Source organism: Chanos chanos, chromosome 4, assembly GCF_902362185.1.
Source record: "Chanos chanos chromosome 4, fChaCha1.1, whole genome shotgun sequence".
Classification (NCBI taxonomy): Eukaryota; Metazoa; Chordata; class Actinopteri; order Gonorynchiformes; family Chanidae; genus Chanos; species Chanos chanos.
In genome coordinates this window covers 4,547,000-4,556,999 of record NC_044498.1, presented here as the reverse complement: position 1 = coordinate 4,556,999, position 10,000 = coordinate 4,547,000, and the positions used below count along the sequence as shown (strand labels likewise).

At 45.3% G+C, this 10,000-nt stretch overlaps 1 protein-coding gene across 1 annotated transcript in view; it reads left to right on the top strand.

Annotated features, from left to right (window-relative positions):
* The window catches only part of wasf1 (WASP family member 1), a 55,517-nt gene that overhangs the window by 38,527 nt on the left and 6,990 nt on the right, over window positions 1-10,000 (top strand). The window contains exons 4-5 of the mRNA XM_030771908.1: window positions 1,530-1,683; window positions 4,332-4,449. Of these exons, the coding sequence (XP_030627768.1) occupies window positions 1,530-1,683; window positions 4,332-4,449 (272 nt within the window). The remainder of the gene's footprint in view (window positions 1-1,529; window positions 1,684-4,331; window positions 4,450-10,000) is intronic.

The following is a 10,000-nucleotide window of genomic DNA, read 5'->3' as shown; positions in this document are numbered from 1 at the left end:
GGTGGACAGACGTCAGATTGGGTGCTTTCTCCCACAAGGCGCTATTTTTCCGACTGACTGCTCTCTTATCCCCTCTCCTTCTCTCTTTTCTTTTCTTGTCTTTTCTTTTTCCTCCGACACCGTCCATCCTGTCAACAAATCAGCCGGGGGGGGGGGGGCACTTTCTTAACCTCTCTGAAAATAAAAAAAAGAGCTCTTTCTTTTTTTCTTTTCTTTTTTTTTTAAACCCTACATCAGTTCTCTCATGTGTTTTCCAAATCCTTTCTTGGTTTTAAAAGCGCCACAAAAATAACAGGAGTTTAAAAATGGACCCCATCCCCCCTTTCCAGCTCCCCAACCCCCCTCCCCACCCCCACAGTACACCCTGAGTCATGCAGTGAAGGCCTTCTCATAATGTGTTTTTAAAAGCTTGCTTAATTAGCCAATTACCACAAATTGCTGGTGGGGGTACAGTCGAACATCCAGACTGGAGATGACACTTCATGACAAGTCCTCGCAAAGCAGGAGCAGGAATAATGGTGATAATCACAAAGATAACGGCGGCGGCGGCAGCGACGATGACGGCGATGCTTTTGATAATGATTGGTTTGACTTTTGAATGCTATTTAAGACGACGGTATCTGGAAAAGGAACTCAACGTGCTCCTCAACGTAACAAAACGCAAGAGACAGAGGGGGAGAGAGAGAAAGAGATCCCCCTGTTGATGCATGTGGAGGAAAGAAAGAAAGAAGGAAAAAAGAAAAGAAAAGCAAAGGAAGAACTGAACAGTGGCTTGTAAGATGTAAGCTGAGAAAATGAGAGTTTCAGTAGGTGACAGTACTGTGTATTGTGAGGACATGAGTTAGCAGGATTCGCTAACATTACTGTGGAAGACTCAGAGCTAATGTTTGTTTAATTTTAGCCCAAGGCCAAGGAGTCCTCCGTATACTCTGACTGCAAGAAAGTTTTCTCACTGACACAGACACACACACACACACACAATCGATGAGGTTCTGAGCAGAGAAATGATTTAAGTTACGAGCAGGTATACACTTTATAGCTGTAAAGCACCTTTGGTGCAGGAGTTTTTAATATTCTGTCTGAGAAAAAAAAGGACATCTACCATAGAAAGATTCATGATCAAATGATTTAGAAAAAAAAAAACACACTTTTTTTTGGTTGTCTGTCTGTTTTTTTCTTGTTTTTGTGAATTATATATCACAAGTAAACAAAAGACAGTCTCTGAAGAACTTTCCTCTATGTCAAGTGCTGGCACACACACACACACACACACACACACACACACACACACACCCACACCAGACTTTTTTGCTACCAGATCGATTTCTTTTTTGCTACAAGATTGATTTCTGATGTTAACAGACAGTCCAGTAGACCTTTCTTCAAATTTTATCTCAATGACATGCTATTAATTCTCTACTGAAAGGGAAAGAGAATGCGTGAAATTTAATGATCTCTCTCTCTCTGTCTGTCTTTCTCTCTCTCCCTCTCTCTCTCTCTCTCTGTCTGTCTTTCTCTTTCTCTCTCAGTTTCTCTGCAGGATATTACTATGAGGAAAGCCTTCCGTAGCTCCACCATTCAGGATCAGCAGCTGTTTGACCGAGAGTCTCTGCCCATCCCTCTACAGGAGACTTATGACCTCTGTGAACAGCCTCCGCCCCTCAACATTCTTACGCCCTATAGGTCAGTACCTCATCTTCCCGTCTCTTCATTGGTTGGTCAGTCAGTCAGTCACTCAGTCTTGACAGCATTTTATCATAGCATCAGGTCAGTGTCAGCATCCCGATGAGCTCAAACATCGTAATTGGTTGAATGGTTAATGTTCCTACACTACTGTGGGAGAGTAAAACAGTGTTCTCATTAGTGATTGGTCATTAGTGATTGCTTTTCCGCTCTACCCAGAAGTACTAATTATCAATGAAGAAAAGAAATTACAGAGGTCTAGATTGGTCTGGCTGTGTGATTTCTATTATGAGAGCTTTGTGTGTGTGTGTGTGTGTGTGTGTGTGTGTGTGTGTGTAGACATGAGCAGATTGCTCATGTGTGCTGTTTGCCTATCTCAGCTCTATTCTGATGGACTCTGAGTTTACACCTCACTGATGCACTGTGTGCCTTATCCAGCCACCAGCTCATGATCTAGGTCGAATTCAAAGCTTACTGCAAGTGGAGGTGTGTGTATGTGTGTGTGTGTATGTGTGTGTGTGTGGTATGCATTCTGAGGTGATGTTGACCTTGAAGACGGATGCAATCACATATGTGCAAAGCAATAGGTGTAAATTAAACAGTAAATCCCTCTCTCTCTCTCTCTCTCTCCCTCACTCTCTCTCTCCCTCTCTTTCCCTCCCTGACACACACACACACACACAGTGACGCTTCAGCAAGACAGCGCGGACTGTGTGTCTTGCCTGGAGACTGTTGAGATCAGAGAGAATCAATTGCCTGGGCGATGTTTGTTCAACCTGAATTGATTTTTTTGCAGAAACAAGACACCATATTAAATATCGATGTAGAGAATTTCAGCGCATTTGAAAATATGAATCGTTTTATTATCTAACCATTCATCATTTGTGCATATTGACAAATTGCCAAGCTGTTGACGGTAATAAAACCGGTCACCGCACGATATTAAAGTTCATTTTGAGGACTGCTTGTGTCCTCTCTCTCTCTCTCTTTCTCTCTCTCTCTCTCTCTTCCCACTCTGTCTATCACTTCCTCTCTCACATTCACTCATTATTTGCTGAATCTGTCTCTGACACCTGAGGTTATTTTTATCAGGTCTCGCGCCCGCTGTTAGCTCTACCAAATCCCTCTGTTTTCTCTTCTTCTCCTCCTTTATCTGCATTCCCTCCATCCTTTTATATCCTCCTCTGCTTTATTCTCCTCTGTTCCAGAGTTTTCCGCGTGTTCTCCTCTCGTCACTCACTAAACCTCTCTCTCTCTCTATACCTTTATCACAGCTCCTCACTCACTTCACCTTTATTCCTTTCTCCTCCTTCTCTTCCTTTCTTTAATGACGCTGTTTTTCTTTTCTTTTCTTTTCTTTTTTTTTTTTTCCTCACGCAGAGGGAATTTTTGTTCTCGTGCAGGAAATGAATCCCTTTATAAAATGAGAGAAAACATAAAAAATCAAAATAACGCATGTGCTTTGAGAAGAAGGAAAAGACTCACACACACACACACACACACACACACAGAGAGAGAGAGAAAGAGAGAGAGAGAAAGGAATGCCTCAAAGGAGACTTTCATCAGAACTAGAGTGTAGCTCTTTCTGCATTCATACAGAGTAGCACTTTAAAAGCCTGACTGACAAAGAGACTTCATTTCACATGGCATTGTGGGTCTTGTAGGCCTGTATACGCACACATGAAGTGAGGCTGTCATAGCTCTTTTGTACAGGGTCAGAGGTGAGGAGGGCGGGTCCTACGGAATCACTGTGCTGGACTGTCAGTGTTTTGTGTACTGGTGTGGCTCTGGCTCCAGTGTTCCTACACAGAGTCCAGTCCAGTCCAGTCCAGTCCAGTTCAGTCCAGTCCAGTTCAGTTCAGTCTTCCCCTGTGGTGGGGAAGATGATATGACCTTTTTTTTTTTTTGAGACAGAGAATTGATTGGACTGTCAGGGGAGCTTTGAAGTGATAATTGCTTTTTATGACTTTTTTTTCACTGACATTTTGACTTGACCATCCAGCTGTGTGGCATGAAGAAAAAAGAGAGAGAGAGAGAGAGAGAGAGAGAGAGAGAGGGAAACGAAAGAGCAGTAGAGAGAAAGAGGGCGAGAGATGAGAAATATAAAAAGGATAAAGGTTAAAATAACAGAATGTTAAAGTGAGAAGGGACTCTCCTTACTTCCTAAAACTACAGGTAGTCCACAGGACCAAAAAGGTCACAGAGCAAAAGAAAACAACAACAACAACGAAAAAAAACATGAAAAAAATGAAATGAAAAAGAAAAAAAAAAAAAGAATGTACAAACATGGTGATTGGACATCTCTGTGTGGTCACACACTAGCACCTCATTCACTGTGACAGATAGTACTGTAATATCACTGTAATATCACAATGCCTCATCAGCAAGAACTAAACAAAACATATGTAGCAGAAAAGAGCGGATGAGACAAACAAGCAAAGAGAAAGATGAAAACATTTTTAAAAAAACTGTAAAAACACAGAGAGAGAGAGAGAGAGGGAGAGGGAGAGGAATGCCGACATGCTGTCCACCAGCAGTATCCAACAGTGCTTTGGAAAAAACGGGCGTGTCCCAAGCGGTTCTTGCGAATGCTTCAGAAAATGGATGTGAAACGCGACTTTGTTGCCTTCTGTTCCCTCTGTTGCTAGGGACGATGGGAAAGAGGGGCTGAAGTTCTACACCAACCCGTCATATTTCTTTGACCTGTGGCGGGAGAAGATGCTGCAGGACACAGAGGACAAGCGAAAGGAGAAGAGGAAACAGAAGGTAAGGGGGGGAGGGGCTTATGTTGTATCTGGGGTTGATATCATGGGGTGGGCGTGGTCTATAGGAGAATGGGTGTGGTCAAGGCGTGGCTGGTGAGACACAGATTGGTCAAGATCGCCTCGCATACTCTTATAGATGGAGGATCAGTTTGGGTTTCAGGGGGTGTGTGTGTGTGCGTGTGTGTGTGTGTGTGTGTGTGTGTGTGTGTGTGTGTTTGGGTGAGGTTCGTGTCGTGACTTTGTCATAATCAGGTTTCCCTCTCAGCCTTCTGCTGGTTCAGTCGACTTGACACACGAGACCTGCTGTAGCGCTGTGATGTAGACTATGGAAATATGAGTTGGAACACGGCCCCCTGGGAAAAGTGATCAACTGTGCGAGTGTCCTTTGTATCAGTGAGATCAGGAGAAATGGAACGAGCCCACGGCAGTCCGGAGCAGCAGTACCGGCTCTCCCGTTTGTGTGTGTGTGTGTGTGTGTGTGTGTGTGAGACATCAGCCAATCAGAGTGTGAGCAGAGCTCTGGGTCTAGCCAGAGCTGCTGAGATCTGGGCCACAGTGTGTGTCAGTTAGGCGTTCTCTGTGTGTGTGTGTGTGTGTGTGTGTTTGCGTGTGTGTGTGTGTGTCTCTGTGTGTGTCTCTGTGCGTGTCTCTGTGTGTGTGTGTGTGTGTGTGTCCCTGTGTGTGTGTTTGCGTGTGTCTGTGTGTGTGTGTGTGTGTGTGTATGTGTGTGTGTGTGTGTGTGTGTGTGTGTGTCTCTGTGTGTGTGTTTGCGTGTGTGTGTGTATGTGTTTGCGTGTGTGTGTGTGTGTGTGTCTCTGTGTGTGTGTGTGTTTACGTGTGTGTGTGTGTTTGCATGTGTCTCTGTGTGTGTGTGTGTGTGTGTGTGTGGAGGGTGGGCTCTGTTGTTCACAGTGATTAAGGTTTGCCTCCTCCCTGCTTGTCTCCGTCATTAGGGACCATGACTGCCCCGCAAGAGAGAAAACCCCTACAGTGTCTGCTCCAAAATTACAGACTAACACACACAAACACGTACACCGCACGCACACACACACATACACACGCACGCGTACAAACACACACACCTCCCCTTAGCACCAGGGGCTAATCACAGGCTAATCAGCAGCAGCTTGTGTTCCTACGCATGAACACAAATTTATTTTCTCTCTCTCTCTCTCTCCCCTCCTCTCTTTCTCTCTCTCTCTTTCCCTCTCTCCCCTCCTCTCTCTCACACACATGCCCCTGCATCTCTCTTTTGACATCAGTTGTGTTACTCTCTCTCCTTCCCAGTCCCTCTCTCCCTCTCTTTATCATCCTCACTTCCTCCATTCTGTCTCTGTGCTTCCCCATCTCACTCTTTTTCACGCTCTCTCCCTCTCTCTTTCCCTGTTACAGCGGTAATCAGGCTGTATGTCTCTCTCTCTCTCTCTCTCTCTCTCTCACTTTCTGTAATTGATGAGAATGATGTGTCATGTGTGTGTGCGTGCGTGCGTGCGTGTGTGTGTGCGCGCACGTGTGTGTGTGTAAGGTATTCACCGCGGTGCAAATGGTCACCTCGACCCATAATAGCCGCCCCACAGCGAGACCCTTTCGACACATCTGTTGTCAATGGCAACACAGGTCGTTCCGACAGCAAAATGGCTCTCTAACATGAAACACCTACACAAATGTCTTTAAAAAAACAAAAAAAAACCAAACCCAAACCTCCCTGTGGCAGTTTCCCTGGTGCAGTATTTGAAGACTGATGTGTAGAACCGTGCAGGAGAAACAGTGAATAGGGCTGAGCTGTATGAGTGACTCTGACAGACAGAAAGACACAGCAACACACACGCACACACACACAAGGGGTAATTAATTTTTCTATGGAGCTCTTAGATGGTGTAGAGTCCTGAGACAAAGCCCGAGACTGAACAACATGTTTCTGTTGAGACAACAACAACAACAACAATGATGTTTACTGTTTGTTGTCATTGTTTACTGTGTTTCTAGCTCGACCTGTTGTTCTGTTCTTACTCACAAACACACACGCGCACACACACACACACACACACAAAATTACCTCTCCTTCCTCTAGTTGTATCATTTCTGTGTACGTCTAGTTGGTTTACAGTAATGATTTTGAGATAGAGCAGGTGTGTGTGTGTGTGTTTATATTATTTAGAGTACTTAGCCTCTGGACATGAAGCAGTGCTGGGAATTACCATCATCCACTCTTATGTGATAGGCTGCTGCATCTGTCCCTGGGGAGGGATTGGTTGAGTGAGCTGTCCATATCACCCAGACAGGAAACTAATCATTTACACAGTGACTGGCTAAGTCAGCTGTCTGTCCGTGTGGTGATTGGCTCAATCAGCTGTCTGTCATTGTCCTGTAGAGTGGCACTGTCTCTCTGTCTCATGAGCTTGGCTTCTTCCAACGCTTTTCACTTCTGCTTGACTAGCCTGTCACTCTCTCTCTCTCGCTCTCTCTCTCTCTCTCTCTTTCTAAATACCCACAGACTATATACAAACTGCTAAAGCCCACCACCCGCCCCCTCTAAAATAGCTGGCCATCAGACTGGTACTGTTGAAACCCTGTTCAGACAGAGTGGGAGAGCATACACAACAAGCAATCAAATGGATCATTCTCCTTTAATTAGCTCTCTGTGTCATTACTGCAGCACCTGGATTAGACTGGATTAGATTAGGCTGGGGTAGATTAGATTATCTGAGAGAGAGAAAAAGAGAGGGAGAGAGAGAGAGAGCACAGGGCAGCTGAGTGATTAGCGGAGTGAGAGCGAAAATGCTGCAGACAGCGATTCTGTCTCTCTCTCCGTTTCCACGCGTCTGTTCAGCTCCCATTAAAAGCCCCGGAAGACCTCACCTCCAACACGCTCGAGAGAAATCAGACCTGACACACTCTCTTCTCTCTCTCTCTCTCTCTCAAACCTTCCTTCTTTTTTTTTAACCTTCACCCACCATATCTAAGTAACCACCTGACTCTCTCTCTTTCCCTCTCTCTCTTCATGTGAGCAAGTTCTGTCCCAGCCCTTCAGAGCTGAAATTGCCACTAGGAATTCACTTTGTGTTTTTTTTTTTTTCCTTTGTTCTCCCACTCTCTTCATGTTCTGACCGATGTGCAGTGAAACAGTATTTGAGGGGTTATCACTTGTCGTGAATGTGTTTTATGAGGACGCTGACCAGTGAGAGAACAGTTCACTCCTCATAACCTTTACGTGGCTTTACAAACAGGCTCTGCAGCATGATGCTGTGTGTGCGCGTGTGTGTGCGCGTGTGTGTGCGCGTGTGCGTGTGTGTGTGTGTGCGCACGCGCTTTGTGATGAGTAATCGGAGCCTGTAGTGTGTCTCCTCCCCGATTCTGGATATTTCTGGCTGGAGCGGCGGGCAAGGCTTCAGTCTGTGCGTTACGCTGATGTCCTAGGACAAGGTGACATGGAGCTGTGTCAGTGTGTAACTGTGTGTAATTGTATTGTTATACTTGTCAGGCCCAAGGGTCCTCACAAGGCTAGGAACAGGATATGTTCTTGTTTTCACCAGGTCCCTTCTTTCAAACAAAGCCACTCATGTTACCTTGAAAACAAAAAGAGATATTACATGGATATGATTAGGGTTGTCAGTCATGGTTATGGTTAGGGTTGTCAGTCTTTAGGTACAGTAAAACGGAAGTCAATGGAAGATCTTCTTTTGGGACAGTCCAAATGTGTGTCTCTCTGTGTGTGTGTGTGTGTGTGTGTGTACCTCTGAAGGCCACACCAACTGTCCCGCCTGCCACGCCCTCCAAATCCCACTTTCTGTTCTGGTTCCAGGTTACCAGGGTTACCCCACCCCCCACTCCACCTTCTTTGGGTGCCATAGTAACTGTTGCCGTGTTACAGACCCATTGACTACAGTGCAGCCACGACATGGAGATGGAATCTCATTGACTGACTGTATTACTGTAGAGTTACTATTATTATATTAGCAACATCGATACGAGGACCAGGTGTCATCTATCCTCAACTCTGTACCTATGTGAAACACTGTGACAGAGTTTCTAGAACTGATCCCAGATCAGTGCCTATTAGTTAAAACAACTTAATTTACAACCTGCTTAACAACAAGCACTTATGTTGAGAACATTACCAAGGAGCTGGTGTCATGGTAAATGAACAGGGTGTGTGTGTGTGTGTGTGTGTGTGTGTGTGTGTGATGTGCCTGCAGGCAAAGTTTCCAGAAGGTACCTGTTGAGGAGACTCATTAAAAATGAATGATGAGACAAAGTCTGAAGTATTCACACACACACACACACGCACACACACCTATCCCTCTGCTATGTATACACACACACAGCTCAGTGTCAGCTCATTCTGTCAGTAGTCTCTGTGTGTGTGTGTGTGTGTACAGTCTGAGATCTGAAAGGCAAAGCATAAAACTACAACAGGAAAAGAAATGAACAACATCCTCAGCATTCCCGAATTCTCAAAGACTCCTCCCTCCCTCCCTCCCTCCCTCTCTTCTTCCTTGTCTCTCTCTCTCTCTGTTCCTCCCCCGTCCATCACAGTCTCCCTGGCTCTGGGACTCTCTCTAGCCTGGAGAGCCTTGTCTACTCTGGCCACAGGGACTAACGCCAACCCCTCTAGAGTCTGTACCTCTGGGTCCACAAACAAGACCCTCCCTAGACATATCCATCTGCAACCAATCCCATCCAATACCACCCCCACCCCCCCCCAAAAAAAACCAACATCTTTGAACCTCCTCTTCCATGGCCCAGTCACCCACCAACCTTCACTATAAGCCCAGAACCTCCGCAGCTACGGAGAGACCGCAGTTAAACACTCCCAGGACTCCGAGAGCTTCAGTGTTTTCGTAAATGGCACAAAATACAGAGACAATAATCCCGTGCTGGCAGATTTGCATAAGCAATCAGGAAACAGAAGAGCCAAGATGGCCCCGGCAGTTTGGTGAAAATATTTCAGTCAGTGTTTTTTTTTTTTTTTTTTTTTTTTTTAACTTAGGTTCTGTGTAGTGGAAATGGGCAAGTAAAGAAAGATGTCTTTTATGAAAGAGTCATCCCACTCATTACTGGGATGTTTAGGGTAAAAAGTCAATCCCCCTGGAAATGATTTGTGTTCTTTTGGTTTGGCAGTGTTTGTAAAGAGTGGGTGAGTTAGTTGTGATTTCGTGAGAATCTGACGTGAGCTGTGTGGCTGCTCATCCAGTCACGGCTGATTAATACCAACGCTGGCCTCCCGGCCACGCCGGGTTCCCTCTGATTTAACCAAAACAGAAAACACACATACACACACACACACAGACAGACAGACAGGCAGACAGACAGACAGAGTCTACAGACAGACAGACAGAAAGACAGACAAACAGACAGACAGACAGAGTCTACAGACAGACAGACAGACAGACAAACAGACAGACAGGCAGACAGACAGAGTCTACAGACCTTAGATCTTTTCACTGTGCAAAGTTTGCACCAATGGAGAGATGGAGTGGGAGAAAAGAGAGCGAAAGAGACAGAGAGGACAAGAGAGCAAGAAAGAAAGAAAGAAAGAAAAGAAAGAAAGC